A 20,637-nucleotide genomic window follows, 5' to 3' on the forward strand; every position below is an offset into this window, starting at 1 on the left:
AAAGAATATATTTTTTTTCTTTTAGTATATTTTTGTAAAAGCTGAAAAGTTTTATTTATTTATTATTTTATCGCTTTTGGTATTTTATTTTTGTAACTTTAGGCCTTCTTTCATTTCTCTCTCTCTTTCTCTACTCTTCTCTTCTCTTTAGCAAAGTTCCTACTTCCCACTACATCTAGCCGTACCCCTTCTTAATTTATCGATTGACCCAAAAACTTAAGCTAGTGGGTAAAGGCAAATTTAATTATATCATCTAACACCCATGTTACCAAGGCCTCCACCACTATCGCATCGCCATCGCCATTGTTCGTTTTTCTGTTGTCAACAAGGTCCAAAACATCGATATGCTCTATTGTCATGCCTAATGGCTTGACAAAGTTCTTTTAGAGGCGAAAATGGTTTAACAAAGGTTAGATGAGATGAAGATGGAGTTGCCGAAGATACATAAACAAGGGAGAAAGAGAGAAGAATGAGGATACTTCAATGTTTTGAAGAGCTTCTTGGAGGGGGGAGGTTTAGAGAAAAGAAAAAAACAAGGGAGAAATGTTTTGTAAAGTTTAGATTTTGTGAGTGTTTTTTGGGATAAACCAATCTATCATTGCTACAGTCTTTCTTGGGTCAATTGCAACCCCTTTACGCTCCTAGAAAACCCCAAATATAACTTTTTAGACAAAAAAGTAGTGTTGTTGAAATTTATAGAAATTTCGTTTTAAGTATGAATAATGGAGATGACGTTATCTTGTGGATGTTAGAAAATCATGGCTCTTTTACGGTTAAGTTTTCCTCTCTCAAGCTTGTTATGAAGGAATCTTCCTTGAACAGACAAAGTTTTGATTTTATATGGAAAGAAATTTGTCTTAAGAAGGTCCAAGTCTTCTTATAGATATTCTTTTTTGAAAGGCTGAATACTTATTGTAGAATCCAAAGAAACCTGCAGAATTATGCTCTCTCCCCGTATTGGTGTGTTCTTTGTAGAAGAAGTGTGGAGTCTTTGATGCATCTCTAATTTTTTTGCCCCATTACTACGAGTTCTTAGGGAAGGTTGTTTAGTTTGTTCAACTTGCAATGGTGTTGGGGCAAGTCCTTCTTGTTCTCCAGGACCTACAGTTTATGGATGTTCACCTTGTTCGTTTAGAGCTATTTGCATTTTTATGGATTGTTGCAGAGCATGCATAAACTAACTAACCTTGCCCACGGCATATGCAATATCAAGATATGTATGTGAGTCATGTGACAAATAAATTAATCTTCCAACAAGTCTCTAGTACGTTCCTTGTCCTTTAGTTCTTCAGCTTTTGCTACTTGTAGCTTTAGATTAGGTTCAATACGGGTTCGCAACCCTGCAACTATGTAGCCGGTTTCTTTAAGCAAGTCAAGGACATACTTCCTTTACTCAGCAAAGATAACCTTCTTTGATCTTGCGAATTTCATTTCTAGGAAATATTTTTACGTTCCCATGTCCTTGATTTAAAACTCACATGCAAGAAGTAGTTCTTTGTTGTGAGTTAAGACGTTAAGTTGAAGAGTGGAGTGATCCAAGAAAGGCGCTGGATTGTACTCTCTGATAGCACTTGATCTGAGGGCTTTGTTTAGAATCGAAACAAGTGCTGCAAAGTACAAGATGGTTGGCTTAAATACAAGAGAGAAGTGCAGCCAACAAACTATTTAACAGCCAAGAATCAGCTGAGAGAGAGTAAACTAACTGACAAATTTGTAACTGAATATGGTTTGAATAAGTAATACAAAGACAAAGGTAAATATGCCCCTACATTAAATTCGTCCTTTAACTGCTCAAGTAAATATTATAGAGCAATGAAATTTTGTTTGTGTATATGAGGACATTCCCAATCTCATTTTGCAGATACATGCTTTTGTGGATTATCATTCTGGGTGGAAAATTTGCATTTGCCTATTTTCTTCAGGTTAGTTATGGTATTTATGCAATGATATCTATCTTTAGGCATGGATCTAAAGACTTGATACGTCTCTTGCAGATCAAGCCTCTTGTTGGACCTACAAGGCTTATTGTAAATATGAGAGAGAGAAGATATTTGTGGCATGACTTCGTGTCTAAAAGTGAGTTTTCATTTCATTTCGAGTCGTAGGTCATAGGTTTGTGTTGTGTTTATTTTGATAAAATCACGTTGCTTTGTTATTTAGTGCAAGTATCTTATCTGTTATTGTTTGTGATATTTGCTGTTTGATCTCAAGTCTACATTTTTTTATTTGGTTTCTTTATGTTCTGCAAGGATGCTGCCGTGCTGGCCATCTTTTTGTGTAATGTTATCTTATCTTGTAAAATATCTAGAATTTGTAGGGAATAATATTATTTTCCTGTTGAATATGTATAATTTAGGTCTTCTCATATAGGGTAAAGATCTCTTACAAATATGGAAAGAATAAAGACAATAATTAATAAATATTTGACAATTAACATTTATATATAAATATAGAAATTTCAACACTCCCCATCAAGCTGGTTTGAAGATGTCTTCTATAGTCAGCTTGTCAATCAATCTTTCAAATTGTTGCTTTGAAAGGCCTTTAGTTAGCACATCAACAATTTGATCTGTTATAGGAAGATAAAGAATATATATTGTTCCTGCTTCAATCTTCTCTTTAATAAAATGTTTATCAACCTTGATATTTTGTTCTATCATGTAGAACTGGGTTATGGGCAGTAGAAATGGCGGCTTTATTGTCACAATAAATTTGTATAAACGTAGTCAAAGAAATCTTCAACTTTTCAGTATCCTTTTAATCCATATGCCCTCACAAATTCCATGAGCTAAGGCTTTAAACTCTGCTTTAGCACTATTTCTGGCCACCACATTCTGTTTTTTACTTCTCCTAGTAACCAAATTTCCTCCGACAAATGAACAATAACCAGAGGTTTTATTTGTGGCACTTCCTTCGCAATCTGCATCAATGTAGACTTCTATTTGGAAGTGATTATTCCTTTTGAATGGAATACCTTCTCCAGGAGCCCTTTTCAAATACCTCAAAATTTTGTAGGCAACTTCAAAATGAGTTGGTCCAGGAGCATGCATAAATTGACTAACCATGCTCATAACATATGCAATATCAGGGCATGTATGAGACAGATAATATCACAACATATGCAATACCAACAAGTTTCTGATATCGTTCCTTGTCTTATATTTCTTCTACTTTCATTACTAGCAACTTTAGATTAGGTTGAATAGGAGTTTCTGCAATCTTGCAATCAAGTAAACTTGTTTCTTCAAATAAGTTAAGATCATAATTTCTTTGGTCAACAAAGGTCCCCTTCTTTGATCTTGCAAATTCCATTTCTAGGAAATATTTCAACGGTCACAGGTCCTTAATTTGAAACTCACATGCCAATTTTTTCTTCAGATCAGTTAAACTTGCTTTATCATCACCTGGGAGAATAATATCATCTACATAAACTGTTAAAAATAAAGAATAGGGAAGAGAAGAACAACAAGATTACGTGGAAACCCTAGTACAGGGAGAAAAACCACGATATAAAGACTTTTTCTTATTCTTTTTAAATCTGATACGCTGAATACACAGGCGGTTCCTAAGTTCTATTCTTTTCTAGAGCTCTTATTTCTTCCATAATAGCATACTGCCATCCTGGTTTTTTCCTTGCAACACTTATATCATCTGGAACCACCTCAGTGTCCAAACTAGTAGTGAATGCTTTGAACTCGAATGCCAGATTACTATACGTCATGTAACTATGCATAGGGTATTTAGTACATGAGCGAGTACCTTTCCTCAAAGCTATAGGAAGATCAAGCGATGCATCACGTTCTTTCACCTCTCCGGGCTCCTCACCATGATCGATTATCTGTGTATCAGAAACTTTAGTAGTATCTTCCACATCATCATTAGCAAGAATCATTTCATTCTCTGCAATTTCAATCATTTCATCCTCTGCAGTTTCCCCTTCTGTCACTCTTTCAGCATTACTGCTTCCTTCTCCCTTATCTTGCCTGCCTTCATCAGTCTCCATACATATATCAACATCATTAATTTTAGGAATATATGTCCCTGGATCTGATGGCGGGTCCGACTCCTTCACTGGAGCCGACAGTTCTGATTCAACAGGTGACACTACTTCCTTCCTGTAGTAAGTTTTCCAAGGAACTTGATTGGTAGGAAGGACCAGACTATCATGCTCAGAACTAGGGTTAGACAAGGTTTGAATGGACGCTGACTCTTAAAGGAATAGCATAAGATGACTAGTTAGTCTCTTCATTTATTTTCTCCTCCTGAAGATGACTAACAGGAAAAAACAATTGATCCTCGAGAAAGGTGACCTCCATGGAGACATAGTATTTACGAGACGATGGGTGATAGCACTTATATCCACGTTGATGGAGTGGATATCCAACAAAGACACTTTTGAGCATGAGGAGTAAAATTCGTGCGGTTTGGACCATGGGAGTGAACAAAAAGCAACACAACCAAAAACCCGAAGAGGAACATCAGAGATTAATCGAGTAGTTGGAAAGGACTCTTTAAATAATTCTAAAGGAGTATGAAGATTAAGAATACGAGAGGGCATCCGATTGATGAGGTGGGTAGTAGTGAGAAATGCATCTCCCCAGAGGTAGGACGGAAGAGTAGCAGATAACATAAGAGACCGGGCTACTTCAACCAGATGCCGATTTTTACGCTCAGCTACTCCATTTTGTTGCGGAGTGTAAGCACACGAACTATGGTGGACAATAACCTTAGAAACAAGAAAATCCCTGAAGGAGGCATTGAAAAATTCTCGCCCATTATCACTCCTTAAAATCCCAATCTTTGTTTTAAACTGAGTTTCGACAGTTGTATAAAACTGTTGGAAAACAGAGGACACTTCAGATTTGCCAGTAAGAAGAAAAACTCAGGTAAGGCAGGTGTGATCATCTATAAAAGTGACAAACCATCGTTTTTCAGTGGAAGTAGTAACTGGTGAGGGACCCCATACATCATTATAAACAAGAGAAAACGGACTCGAGGGTTTGTAAGGCTGAGAACGGAAAGAAACACGATGTTGCTTAGCACAAAATCACAATTAAAAGAAGAAGTATTAACATTGCGAAATAAATGTGGAAATAAATACTTCATATATTGAAAATTTGGATGTCCTAAACGGAAATGCCATAACATAACATCATGTCCAGAAACAGAGAAATTTAAAAACATAAACCCAGTTTGATGATCATTCCTAGAGGAAGCTTCGTCAGAAAGGAAGTATAGTCCCCTATCGTGCCAGACAGTGCCAATCATCATCCCCGATTTTAGATCCTGAAAAAAAATGGAATCCGGTGAGAAAATTGCCTTACACTTCAAATCTCTTGTTATTTTACTGACAGATAACAAATTATATGATATTTTAGGCACATGTAAGGTATCACGCAGAATTAAACCATTAAACAGAGAGATATTGCCTTTTCCCGCAACAGGGGCAAAAGACCTGTCTGCAATGCGAATACACTCATTACCAGCACTTGGGTTATATGACATAAATAGCTTTAAGGAACTCGTAAGATGATTTACCTCTGAATCCACAATCTATGGTTTTTTTACCATTTATACTAATCAGGCCAAAAGAAGGGAAATTACCTGACTGTGGAATCGCACTCACTCCAACTGTACTCAAGTTGTGCTTACTGTCACCGAAAGATTGCTTCTGAGTCTGTTCATCTACTGAGTCACTTACCAAGGCACGACTAGTATTAGATTTGTCATGAGACCGTCGTCAACTCCTATTTGGGGGTTTCCTATGCAATTTCCAACACTGGTCCTTTGTATACCAGAGCTTCTTACAATGTTCACAAACAGGTGGGGGTTTTTTATCACCATCAGCACTGGACGACTTTGCGACGAAAGCGACTGCGTTAGTAGTAGGAATGAGATTATTCATGGCACACGATCGATCCTCTTCCAGCCGTATTTCAGAGCAGACTTCTCTGAGTGAAGGAGTTGAGCGTTGGCCCAATATCCGACTACGAACACCATCAAATTTAGGGTTTAATCCAGCCAAGAACACGTAAACACAATCTGCCTCCTCAATCTTCAAGTATTGGGCCCCATCTTGTGGACAGTTCTAGACGATCTTTCTACACAAGTCCATTTCTTTCCACAGCATTAATAGTTTGTTAAAATAAGAAGTAACATCCATGGACCTGTTTGTGGAGCGTATATAGCCGAGAGGCATTCTGTCTTTTAGAGTATAGATCTTGCGCTACCTCCTAGATATCCTTAGCGGTTGCAGTATATAACAGTGGTCTTCCTATCTGGGGTTCCATACTATTCACCAAAACAAAACGTAACAACGAGTCTTCTCCTTTCCAAATTCGTTCTTGTGGATCACCTGGAGCCGGCTTTGGAATTTCTCCTGTCAAGTATCCAAACTTGTGACGCCCTTCCAAGGCCATTCGGATTGATGGGGACCAGAAGAAATAATTTTGGCTATTTAATTTTTTCCCTACAATAAATCCTGCAGAATTACCCATCGAACCAGATAAGTAAAAAACATTTGGCAGAACAGGTAACGAGTTTACCGGATTTTCTAAATAAACTGGTTAGGGATTTGCACCGAACATTGTATCCAAATCAGAAATCTGTTGTTGCAAGTAAGCCAACCGTTGTCTCGTCTGGGTAATGGCTTGAACTACAAGCGGCTGGGAATGGTGCTGTCACTGTCGGCTAGAAGGATGCCGCCGGCTGGAAGGAGGTCGCCGGTCGGCTGGGTTGTTCAATAAAGCCGGCTCGTTCTCTGCCCGACGTCACTCCTTGCAGAACCGAAGGGTTTGTCGTGGACGGGTTGGCCGGCACAAAACCCATTGGACCGGAGCGGAAGTCGAAGGGTCAGGTTTGTCCATCGCGGATCTGCCCTTGTTCAGCCCGGAATGACCCGGTCTGTCAATCGCGGAAGTCGAAGGGCCTGGTTTGCTCCAGATCGGACCGATATGCCTGTTCTTCGCGGCCAAGGTGGCCGATTTTGCCCAGATCGTGGTCGACTCTGCCCAGGTTGTAGTTCATCTGTTCTTCATGGCCAGCCCCGATCGCAATCGGGAGATTCATTTGCTGGTCGATTCTGCCTAGATCTTGATTCGTCTGTTCTTCGTGGCCAGCCTCGATCGCACCCGAACGATCCATCTGCTGTTCGTGGGTTTGGCTCGTTTCTGCATGGAGAAGCTCGACCAGCGCGGTCTAATGTGGTGGCTCCCACTGACGGCGACTCTCCGATGACTGCAATTGGACGACAGAAAGTAACTCTGGTAGGGCTGCCTGAAAACACTCCTTTACAGCTGCTCGGATAGCCGTTTTCATGTCAAAACTCGAAGACCCATCAACAGAAGAAGATTGGGGTTGATTCTCTTCCATAACGGCTAGGGTTTCGTCACATAGCTCTGATACCATGTTAAAAATAAAGAATAGGGAAGAGAAGAACAACAAGATTACGTGGAAATCCTAGTATAGGGAGAAAAACCACGATATAAAGACTTTTTCTTATTCTTTTTAAATCTGATACACTGAATACACAGGGAACCACTGTATAAATAGACAGTAGAAAACCCTAGGGGTCTACACAATTACATATACGCCCCTAGGTTAATAATCCTATTTTCAACATAAACAATAAAAAAATTGAGATTTTATTATTCTCTGAGTGTTTATAAAATAATGTATGATCTGTTTGACTTTGAAGAAATCCATAACCGGACATAACTTTTTCAAAACGTTCAAATCAAGCTCTTAGGGACTGTTTAAGGCCATAAAGAAGTTTCTTTAATTTGCAAATTTTACTATAGCCAAACTCCTTTCCAAAACCTGGTGGTAAGTCATAAAGACTTCTTCCTCAAGATCACCATTCAGAAAGGCATTTTTCACGTCAAGTTGGTAAAGAGGCCAATCTAAATTATCTGCAAGAGATAAAAAAAAAACTCTGATAGAGTTTATTTTAGTAACATGAGTAAATGTTTCTTGATAATCAATTTCTTATGTTTGAGTGAATCCTTTAGCTATCAGTCTGACCTTGTATCTCTCAACACTACCATCAACATTATATTTTATGGTAAACACCCATTTACAACCCATTGGTTTCTTATTTTTAGGCAACTCTACTATTTCCCAAGTTCCATTTTGTTTTAGTCATTCATATCCTCTATGACTGCTAATTTCCAATTTGGATCATCTAAAGCCTCATGTATATTCTTTGAAACTAACAAGTCATCTATCCTGGATATGAAAACTCTATGACTATGAGACAATTTTTGATATGACAAAAAATTTGCAACAAGATATTTGGCACAACTTCGAATACCTTTTTTAAGGGCAATGGGAACATCGAGACTAGACACAATTGGCAAAGTACTTTGAATAGTTGAAGGAGTAGAAATGGAAGAAGGATTACCAGTTTCATTCATCAGAGTCTCAGATTGGCTATGTGATGGATCAACTATCTTGTCTTGGTTCCTTTGATTGAATGTTCTTCTAGTATAAAATTTAAATTTAGGAACTTGATAAATATAACTATTTTATAGTATATCTCCCTTTGATTGAGAAGTTTTTTTGCTTGGCATCATGGAACTAGTAACATCTGGTAATTAGGACTGAAAAAGGGAATACAAACATCCTAAAAATTTTCTTCCAAAATTGGTTTCTCCTTCTGAAGAGAATTTTGGGGAAAATAGGGTTGGTTTTTTAAAAAAGATACATCCATAGTTATGAAAAACTTTTTTGTCAGAGGATCAAAACATTTATAACCTTTTTTTACTTGAAGAGTAACCAATGAAAATGCACTTAACAGCCCGATGATCAAGTTTGGACTGAAAGTGATTAGGCATGTGAACATAAGTAGTACACCCAAAAACTTTAAGTGTATATGCGGGATGTTGGAAAAACAGTTTTATGGCAGTCCATAGTGGTTTAAATTCAAGATCTTACTAGGCATTCTATTTATTAGCTACGTAGCTGTGAGAATTGCTTCCCCCGATAGATATTTTGGAATATGCATGGAAAACATTATAGCACGTGCCACTTCAAGTAAATGTCTATTTTTTCTTTCAACAAATCCCATTTTGTTGAGGAGTATCCCAACATATAGACTGATGAATAATTCTTTTTTGTTTCAAGAATTCACTAAAAAACCATTAAAGTACTCGGTTTCATTATCAGAGTGTAAAATGCAACTTTGGTTTGAAATTGAGTTTCAATCGTTTTGTAAAAATATTTTAAAATATCTTTCACCTTAATTTTTTTCTCCAGACCCAAGATAAATAATGTGGGATCCTCAACATGTCCCCTCAAAATGTTGATGGATGGCCTTGCCAAGTTAGGTTCTATTAGAGAAGCAAAGGCCTCCCCACCCACCCCCCTCCCCGAGGTGAAAAGCTGCAACATTGGAGAACACTTTGGTAGGTTGTGATGTTAGTCTTCTCACCTTGTGATCCTTTTAGGCTACAACCTTTGGTATGTCTGCTTTTAGCCTTTTAGGATCCTTCAGGAGAAAAGATTCGAAGGCTACTTGGAGCTTGTAAAAAGGCTTCTTTCTCGAATAGAGGACCTAGTTTGCTTTCTTTCATGGTGTGTTTACCACGTATTAGGGAGTGTTGTCTTTTATGATAGACTATTCGAAACCCTCTTTAGCTATAGTGAACACTAGTTGGAAATCCTCTTTAACTACAATGAACACATAATGTGTTTTTTCCCCCCTGATGGTGCCTTGTTTAATTCTTGTTTGGTTTTTCTATGTTCAAGTACTTAGAAATACATTCAAATAATTTTGATGGGTCTTTGTATTCTCATTTAAATATAAAATAATAGAGAACCAATATATTACAAAATAATGTTTTCTTAAATTAAAGTATGAAAAAGGATTGTTTTCAAATATAGAAAAATGAACCAAAATATTTTTAAATATAGCAAAATATCATTGGGTACCATTGATATACACTGATAGACTGCTATCAGATATACACGGATAGACTGCTATCATCCATCACTAATAGACATTGATAGACGCTGATAGATTGTAACATTTTATTATGTTTGAAAATATTTTCAACAGTTTAACATTTAAAACAATTCCCCTACAAAAAAAATGTAAATGCAAAAAATGAATAAATAAATAAAAGAAGCTTCAACCTTGACTTTTTTTTTTCAGCTTTAGTAGTCATAAAAAATGAAGTATAAAAAAATGTAATCAAATTTCTTTCTTAAATTAAAGTATAGAAAGATGTAATTGCATCAAAAATTGAAAACGTTTCAACTTTGATTTATTTATTTATTTATTTATTTATTTATTTATTATTATTATTATTATTATTATTATTATTATTATTGTAGTTTTAGTATAGTTATAAATAATGAAACATAAAAAATGTAATAAAAATTCTTTCTTAAAATAAAGTACACAAAATAGGGCGGTTTTCAAATGTAGAAAAATGAATCAAAATATTTACAAAATATAGCAAAATTTAAAAACTATTAATGATAGATGTTGATAAATACTGATAGACTTCTATCAGTAGTTATCAATCAATTTTAAAATTTTTCTATATCTTATAAATATTTTCAACAGTTTTATTATTTGAAATAATTTTTGAAAAATATAATTACAAAAAAATTGAAAAATAGTAGAAAAAGCCTAAACACTAACTAGAATAACCTGCAACCCGAACACAAAATTAACATAACCCAGACTATTTTACTCAGCACCCCAAACACAAACTATTATACTTCACAAACTATTATAACCCATAGACTATAATAATCACTGACGATAATAACCAACCTAGCGCCCCCAAGCAACCTCTTAATATTCTTTTAGATTATAGTTCCTTCTTTGTTAATTTGGATCCTTTTCTATTTTTCTTTTTATATAGATGGTTTCCCAATCTCCTTTGTATTCTTCATTTTTATCCTAATGAAAGTTTGGTTTCTCAATAAAAGAATTAAAAGAAAACTTTTTTGGTTCCTGACATGGATCTCATCAATAAATATGAACTTTGATCCATTATCCTTGCATCCTCTGTCATTTGTATTTATAACGGGATATCCTAAGGGAAGTCCTTGATATATCTTACGTCTTCAATCTCTCTTATTTTTTCTCTTTATAAAGAAAAGCCTTTACAGAATCGACAAAAATTTATTCATTACAATCATCTTTTACACTGTTTCGAATGTTATTCCCTTTCTTTTGTCTGACTTCTCATATCTTATATCCTATTTGCAGATAGTCCTAATGCTTTGACTATTCTTAGCTTATGGGTCCCCGTGGTTGCTGTAAGTTTAAATTTGCATACATCAATATTGCCCATGTACTGATATATTTGGTAGAACTGTCATTTCCCTTTTCAATTTGATTAGCCTACGAATTGTTCAATTATCATTTTTTTGTAAAATGTTGAATGCTTAGAATCATGATTGTCTGATTTACATAATTGGTATGATTTTAAAATAAAATAGATAAACTTGCTTTAATTAAGATGAGCAAGAGCAAGCCACACAAGAAGTTAGGTTAAGTCAAAAGATGGTTGATCGAGTCATCAGATTTAACAACTCAACTTGCTAAGATCTCTATCCAGAGTCATTAAGAAATAAAGGGAAAAGACCACCATAAATAACTTAATGAAAAAAATCAAATAATTTTGTTTCGAGATCCCTGCTAAAACAATAAACCAAAGCATTCAAAAGAGAAAACAAGCTGTACTTCTAGGAAGAAAACTCTAAAAGAGCACTGAAAAAAAAAATCGAAGTCTAAAGAATGGCATAAGTGGAACATACATCTCTCATCCTATGGCACTATCAATGGATCACCTCGTCACATGCCCTTTACGTTCTGATTATTACCCGGAAAATTTTAAAAGAAAAGGTCGAGTATTTTGATATCATTAATCAATGAGTTGATAAAAGTCATTTTGTTACATTGTTGACAATGAGCTGATGTAATAATAAAAATCATCTTGTTACATTGTTGTCAATCAGCTGATGTAAATCAATTATTATAAACAGATAGAAGTTGTTCTCAATATTTTTGGAGAGAATAATGATCTTATTCATTAATCAGGCTGAAGATACATATATATATATATAGGCAACTAAGAAACCCTAATCTAGGAGATGTAAAATTACAATAAAGGACAACTAATCATAATTACAATATAAATACATATTGTAACACTCTCCCTCAAACTGGAGCAAATATGTCAATCATGCCCAGCTTGTTGCACAGATAACTTATTCTTGCTCCATTTACTGCTTTAGGATATTTCCCAATTATTCTCCTGTCTTCACATTTTCTGTAGATATCAACCCTTGTATTTTCTCATGAATAAAATAACAATCCACTTCAAAATATTTAGTTCGTTCATGAAATATTGGGTCAGATGCAATGTGGAGAGCAGCTTGATTATCAAACCATAGTTTAGCTGGCACATTAACACTGAAGCCCACCTCAGATAAAAGTTGATGTATCTACACTATTTCACACACAGATTGTGCCATAGCTCTATATTATGACTCAACACTTGAACGTGAAATTACGTTATGTTTCTTACTTTTCCACGACACCAAGTTTCCTCCTACAAAAATACAATATCCAAAGGTCGATCGCTATCTTCTTGAGATCTAGCCCAATCAGCATCTGAAAAACATTCAACCCTTGTATGACCATGATCTTTATATAAGATCCCACGTCCAGGTGTATCTTTTAGATAACATAAGATTTGTTCAACTGCAACCCAATGATCCATAGTCGGGGAAGACATAAACTGACTCACAATACTCATAGAATAAGCAATGTTAGGTCGTATCACTGTTAAATAGTTCAACTTTCCAACTAATGTTCTATATATCTCGAGATATTTAAACAATTTTCCTTCCTTAGCAAGTTGCAAATTTGGTATCATTGGAGTGCTCGACTAAATTTACCAAACCATTCATGAGGACTTTGTCTCGATCCACACAAAGATTTTCGAAGGCGACACACCTTATCATTCTCCCCCTGAGCAACAAACCTAGGTGGTTACTCCATATAAACTTCCTCTCGAAGATCACCATGAAGAAAAACATTCTTAATATCAAGTTGATGCAAAGGTCAATTGTGAGTAGTAGCCATCGATATAAATAGTCGAATGTAAGTTAATTTGGCAACAAAAGAAAATGTATCAGAATAATCAATCCCATAGATTTGGGCATAAGCTTTGGCAACAAGACGAGCTTTCAACCGAGCCATTGTTCCATCGGGATTGACCTTTATAGCAAACACCCATTTACACCCAATGGCCTTCTTTGCAGCCGGATGCGAAACGAGATCCCAAGTACCATTATCATCCAAAGCAATCATATCCTCAATCATTACACTACGCCACTCGGGATGAGATAAAGCTTCATGAATAGAGTTAGGGATAGAGGTGGAATCAAGAGATGTAATAAAAGAATAAGTGGGATGAGACAACTGGTTATATGAAACAAACGAAGAAATAGGGTAAGTAAAAGTGCATTTACCTTTTTGAAAGGCAATGGGAAGATCATCACTTGGTCCTGGGTAAAATGTCGAAGAAGGCAGTGATGGAGGACATGGGTTTGAAAGTGGCTGTGGAGGACACCTGAAGTAGAATAACCGGAGGTTCGGAAGGAAGAGACATAGAGGAAGGTGGAGGAGAGGATGATGTAGAAGAGGTAATCTCATAGATAAAAAGATCATCATCCTCCCTCTGACACGGACTTGATGGTGATGGACTAAAGGGCATATCTTCGAAAAATGTAACATCAGGAGATATGAGATGCCTGTTTAGAGTAGGACAATAACAACGATAACCCTTTTGAACACTCGAATTGCCTAAGAAAATGCATTTCAAAGATTTCGGATCTAATTTGGTATGATCTGGACGAGTATCCCGAACAAAACAAATACAGCCAAAGATCTTAGGAGCAATAGGAAACAAAGATTTCGTAGGAAAAAGAGTACGATAAGGAATCTCTCCATTGAGGACAGAGGAAGACATTCTATCAATCAAGAAGCAAGCAGTGGACACAACATCAACCCAAAATTGCTTTGGAACATGCATTTGAAAGGATAAGGCGTAGGCTGTTTCAAGGAGGTATCTGTTCTTTCTTTTAGCAACTCCATTTTGATATGGAGTGTCTGTGCAAAAGGACTGAGAATGATGCCATGACCACATAAGTAAGATCCAAGTGCATGAGTGAAATATTCACCAGCATTATCAGTTCGCAAGGTTTTGATAGAGACATTAAATTGATTTTGAATCTCAACATGAAAAGCACAAAAATGAGACAATAACTCTAAACAATTTTTCATTAAATTTAATCAAGTAACACAAGAATAATCAACAACAAAAGTAACAAAGTAATGAAAACTTGTTTAAGACATGACTGGACAAGGACTCCAAATATCAGAATGGACTAACTCAAAAGGAGCACTTACTCGTTTATGAACTCTAGGACTAGAACTAAGACGATGAAATTGAGAAAACTGACACGAATCACAATTCAAAGACGACAAGGAACAAAATTTTGGATAAAGTTTCTTCAACACGAACAACAATGGATCACCCAAGCGACAATGGACTTCAAATGGGGATGTAACTCCAGAGCAAGCCACAACTTTCGGTATTTGATGGTAAAAAATGTAAAGGCCCTCTGACTCAGGCCCTTTACCAATAATCTTCTTCGTCATACGATCCTGAAACAAGCAATAACCAGGTAAAAACGGGGCAAAACAATTAAGGTCACTAGTAAGCTAGCTAATAGAAATTAGATTAAAAGAAAATTGAGGCAAATGTAATACAGAAGACAAAGAAAGTGATGGAGTGAGAGAAATGGTGCCGGATCTAAGAACAAAAGAGGTTGATCCATTTGCCAAAGTGACAGATTGAGATGAGATAGGGGACAAAGGCGTAGAAAATAAGTTAGAATTACTTGTCATATGAGCGGTGGCACCCGAGTCTATGACCCATTTGGTAGATGATGTAAGAAGACATTTCGAATTACTTGTCTCAGCAATGGTGGCAATAGGATTCGATGACGAAGATGCTTGCAATGATTCCTGGAACACTTGAAATTTAGCAAAGTTGTCAGTAGAGATGGTAACAGACTTCTCAACCATATCATTAGTGGAAGTTATTTAAGCATGTTGAGATCGTTGAGTCTTATACAACTACTTTCAACAATCACGTTTCAGATGTCCTGGCTTACGTCAATAGTAACAGATGATCTCTTGGGAATTTGATTTTCGATTTTCATAACTAGGCTTCTGAAAATTGTTAGTCGTCCTTGAAGTACCCCGGGAGTTATTATTATTCTTAGCATTGTTAGGTTGAGAAACAAACGAATCGGATTGAGAACTCTCAATATGAAGAACACGACTGAAGGCTTCCTCTAATGACGGAATTTCAGAATCAGAAAGAATCTGTGTTTTAGCCATTCCAAACTCAGATAAAAGCCCATTAAAAAATATCAGAACATCCATCTTTTCTCGCTAAGCTTGTTGAACTTTGACATCGGGGCTAAACGGTAATGGTAAAGCAAGTTCTATAGCTGTCTTCTCAAGTCTCATAAAGTAACTTGTAATAGATTCTACTTTCTGTTCAGCTCGAAAGAATTGCATACAGATATCAAACATTCGATGTACGTGTTCTTTTCTAGAGAATAGAAATTCTAAGAGTTCTAAGAGTTCCTTCACAAAATCACAATGATCTACCAAACCAATAACCTCACTTTCAATAGAATTCTTTATCTGAAGATAAAGTCGAGCATCATCGCAAAGTCAAGCCTTTTTCTTATCATCTTTTGGTGGCTCCTTAGTCACATGGTCATCCATATCTGTGCTAAGCAAATAAATTAAACCGTCCGACACTATTCATAGTAATTAGATCCATTTAATTTATGTTCAATTATTTTCGATGCTAGGGGAATTACATTAAATACTACTATATGCTTCATTTCATTCCTTATGGCTTAACAAACAATTTGTAGATCTCACGAGTGGAAAGAGAAAATAAGAATAGAAATTAAAGATGAACCAAAGAGCAAAACAGCTCCAAATTGAAACAAAACAGCAACGAACCCCAAGCACAAAAAGGGTATTTTTTTCAAATAACTCACAACCAAGTAGATTTCAATAAAACCAAATGCAGGAACAATCAGAAAATATGAACCGAGAACCCAACTGACGGAATGTGGAACGGTGGGCTCATGCGTTGGCGCATGGCAACGGATGAAACTCTTGGTGGCGGCACATGAACCTCACGTGTGGCCTTTCCCGGCGATTGACGATTGCAGACTGGAATGGACGGTGATGGCACTTCTCCTGGGATGGGAGGTCTAGACAAACGACCACTCAAACTTGATGACTCAACTCAAACCCTAACCTTATGAGAAGTGTCAACTCTAACATATCCTAAACTGCTATGATACCATGTTCACAATACTTTTAGAGAGAATAATGATCTTATTCATTAATTAGGCTGAAGATACATACATACACGCACACACACATATATAGGCAACTAAGAAACCCTAATCTAGGAGATGTAAAATTACAATATAAATACATGTTATAACAGAAGTCACCTTGTTGTGATCCTTTTCTTGAATATCATATGCTTGAAATTAGCAGTACATAGCTATCGTTGGGTTGGGAGAATTCAAATTTGTATATATTTTTTTTGTCTGTAATGGGTGTGCTGTTTACTTATCTCTATTTAATTTATGGTTGTAGATTTACATCTTGGACGTTCATGTTTTCTATACTGTTATAATGGCCATTTGGAGTTCCTTAATTGGGGAAAGAGACCGTCTTGGAGAGGTACTGGTCAATTCTTATTGATTTCTTGTATTTCCTCCTTTATATGAAATGAATTAGGAAAATAGTCATGTTTCACCTTGCACTTGACTATGTGGATCAATTTTAGTTCTAAAGTTTTATTTGGTCAAATTGAATTGTAAATTTGATTATAAATTATTAAATTAATACTTTGTAAACCCATTAAATAATTAAACAAAGACATCAAATAAATTACATAAATGCTTGCAAACAAAACTTTTCAAATCTAGCTGGAATACCATAATGTTAAAAAAATCCAAATGCAACCATAATGGATCACACATGAATCCAAATCGAATCATAATTGACTATAAGTAAAAGGAAAAAAAAAACTTTCGGCGATGTGATTCTCTTTGTTCGCTCTCCTCCTAACCCTTCCTCCTAACCCTTCCATAAAGCCTTATAAAGACATTTGTCCGAAGGGGATGAAGGGGAGAGATGAGTAGTAAGGGATTTTACTGAAAAATTGCCATGTGCTTCTAGGGGCCATGTTCTCGTATCAGAATTTTTCGAAATTCTTACCTGAAATTAGAGTTAGCAAATCCTGAAACTCTATTATCTCGTCGTCTTTAAGCAATCGACGAAAGACAATAGACCCAGAAGCCAGCATATGATCCCAATGAGATGGTATGGATCCCTTTTTTTTTTTGAAAAGAAAACAACCTTTATTAATCAATATAATTAGTACAAGAGATGAGTACTTTGATAATAAAGGAAAATACAAGGAAATCAATCAGGAAACCAAAGGATCAGTAGGTGCACCCCGGAATCTCAACTAGGTTGACACCCCATAGCACCCTCATCATATCCAACAAATTGAGAATGCCAACAAAGGCTAAAATAAGAGTAGTCTAATGAAGCAATACAATTTGAATGTTGCAACCGAACAAAATATAGAACTAGGCTATAGAAATCTAAATTACATCAAGAAGCTAAGACAAATAAGAGTACTAAAGAAAGCGAAGCTGCTGTCTCTATTTCTGATGCTTCGATTAATCTTCCAATTGACAAAAAGATTGCCAATTTAAACTTATGTCTTGCAAGGAGTAGGCTTCAAAGCAATTAGAAATGGAGCACCAAAGCGAGGCATTGAGCTTTGCTGCCTTAAAGCGATTATACCAAGGAGTTTCAATCCCATTGAACATTCTTTGATTTCTTTCAAACCAGATTTCAACCAGCATTGCTTTTACTCCATTAGTCCATGGTAAATTGGAGTATTTCTTCAGAATAGGACTTGAAAGTAGCTGCTGAACATTGCATCTAAAGGAAAAATCAAAGACCCAAGAAGTGTTGCAGCACTTAAGGAATTTCTTCCAGCAGTTGAAGGCAAAACAGCAGTCAAAAAATAAATGTTGGAGGTCTTCTTCGGCTGATTTACAAAGGACACACCAATTGGGGGAAATAGAAAAGCAAGGCAGCTTTTTTTGCAGCACCGATGAACAATTTAGGGTTCCAAACAGCATTATCCAAACAGTTATATTAACCCTTCGAGGGCTGTTAGACTTCCATAGACTCTTGTGAAGGCTGGTTGATAATGGGGTGGTCTCGGAAAGAAGGTTAAATAGGGATTTTACTGAGAAAGAGCTATGTTTTTCAAGGGACCAAATACGAATGTCTTCCTTATTGGATAATCTTTGCTCAGCCAATAATGCTAGTAAGGCTTGGAACTCTAAAATCTCATCATCTTTTAGGTCTCTTCTGAAGTTTAGAGTCCAAAAAGAGGTGTGATAGTCCCAATACTGTGATAATGAACCATTTGGAAGCAATGTTAGTCTGAAAAGGGAAGGAAATCTGTCTTTTAACTGAAAAGAGTCCAGCCAAGGGTCATGCCAAAATGCAATTTTGGTTCCATTCCCTACTTTAAAGACGGCCAACTTCTCAATAATCAACCAAGATCTTGAAATACTTATCCAAGGGCTTCGAAGACTACAATGAACCTTGCCGGAAGTAAGCCAACCAAAAAGACGGCTACCATGTATACTCAAAATAACTTGGCTCCAAAGGGAAGGTTGCTCTTTTAGGAATCTCCAACCCCATTTGGCTAATAAGGCCACATTTTTAGCTTTTAAACCTCCACCAGAACTCCTGTGCCTATACCCCACAACAAAATGGGATGGCCGAACGGAAAAACAGTCACCTTATTGAGGTTGCTCGGGCACTCATGATTCCTGCATCCATACCCTCATACCTATGGGGCGAAGCTGTACTCACTGCAGCTCATCTCATTAATCAAATGCCTTCCCGTGTTCTCAAGTTCCAGACTCCTTTAGCCCATTTCAAAGAATCCTTCTCTTCTAACCGACTTTTCCCAGATGTTCCTCTTCGGTGTTTGGGTGTACGGTGATTGTTCATAATCATGGTTCCCACGGTAAATTCGCTCCTAGGGCTCAAAAATGTGTCTTTCTTGGGTATCCGCTCCATCAACGGGGCTACAAATGTTATCAACCATCTTCTCGAAAGTACTTCATCACCATGGATGCTACCTTTCAAGACGATAAACCTTTCTTTCCTGTTAGTCCTTTTCAAAGGGAGACTTCGAGTGAAGAGACTAACACATCATCCACTTATTCCATTCTTGTAGACTTGTTTCTTGAACCAATTCCTGACACTAATCTTGGCTCTCCCATTCCTGACAATCCTATCCTTCCTAAAAAAAAGTTCCTTGGATAACCTACTGTCAAAAGAATCTACAAAAGGAAATAGTTTCCCCTGCTGCTCCACCGGAAAGTGTTCAAGAGTCAGAACCAGAGCCAACTCAAGGTAACCATATTCTTGATAATAATAACTCTTTTGAAAGTAATGCAGTGAACACTGACGATGCAGCGACTCTTGACAAAATTTGGGAGGATGAGAGTAATGAATTTCCCCCTGATGATGTTCAAGAGATTGAAAATGTGCAGCAGATGAATACAGAGGAAAAGGGTAACAAGACCAGTGAAATTGATGCCACCCTAGACTTACCAATTGCCCTGCGAAAGGGAACAAGGTCCTGCACTAAGTACTCTATGAAAAGCTTCTTATCTTACAGTAGTTTGTCAACAAGATTCAAGGCTTTCACCACTCGTCTGGACATTGTGACTATTCCGGGAAATGTGTACAAGGCTCTGGAAATTCCTGAATGGCGAGCTACAGTCATGGAAGAAATGCGGGCACTCAAGACCAACAAGACATGGGATCTAGTTGTTCTTCCTAGAGGTCACAAAACCGTCGGGTGCAAATGGGTGTTCACGGTCAAATACAAATCCGATGGGACTCTCGACAGATATAAGGCCAGATTAGTCGCGAAAGGGTTCATTCAAACATATGGGGTGGACTATTCAGAAACTTTCTTGCCAGTGGCAAAACTCAACACTATTCGGGTTCTTCTCTCTGTTGCTGTGAACCTAGTCTGGCCTCTAAATCAGTTGGATGTAAAAAATGTGTTTCTAAATAGTGAGTTGGAAGAAGAGGTTTTTATGACCTCTCCTCCAGGGTTTGAAGCACAGTTTGGGAGTCAGGTGTGCAAGCTAAAGAAGTCTTTGTATGGTCTGAAACAGTCTCCTAGAGTCTGGTTCGATCGGTTCACTACCTTTGTCAAAATCCAGGGGTACATTCAAGGTCACTCTGATCACACCCTGTTCACTAAGAAGTCAGCATCAGGAAAAGTAGCAGTGTTATTCGTATACGTTGACGATATTATTTTGTCAGGGAATGATTCTGTAGAAATTGACAAGCTGAAACAGAAAATGGCAGAGGAGTTTGAAATTAAAGATCTTGGTTCCTTGAGGTACTTCCTAGACATGGAGGTAGCAAGATCAAAG

At 36.8% G+C, this 20,637-nt stretch overlaps 1 protein-coding gene across 1 annotated transcript in view; it reads left to right on the plus strand.

Moving 5' to 3' along the window:
• The window catches only part of LOC120071672 (callose synthase 9-like), a 92,137-nt gene that overhangs the window by 17,154 nt on the left and 54,346 nt on the right, over positions 1 to 20,637 (plus strand). Inside the window, exons 11-14 of the mRNA XM_090311104.1 lie at positions 1,862 to 1,922; positions 1,995 to 2,076; positions 11,225 to 11,274; positions 16,733 to 16,819. Coding sequence (XP_090167230.1) covers positions 1,862 to 1,922; positions 1,995 to 2,076; positions 11,225 to 11,274; positions 16,733 to 16,819 — 280 coding nt within the window. The remainder of the gene's footprint in view (positions 1 to 1,861; positions 1,923 to 1,994; positions 2,077 to 11,224; positions 11,275 to 16,732; positions 16,820 to 20,637) is intronic.

The sequence above is a fragment of the Benincasa hispida genome, chromosome 2, assembly GCF_027475165.1.
Source record: "Benincasa hispida cultivar pf3 chromosome 2, pf3_genome.v1.1, whole genome shotgun sequence".
Taxonomy (NCBI): Eukaryota; Viridiplantae; Streptophyta; class Magnoliopsida; order Cucurbitales; family Cucurbitaceae; genus Benincasa; species Benincasa hispida.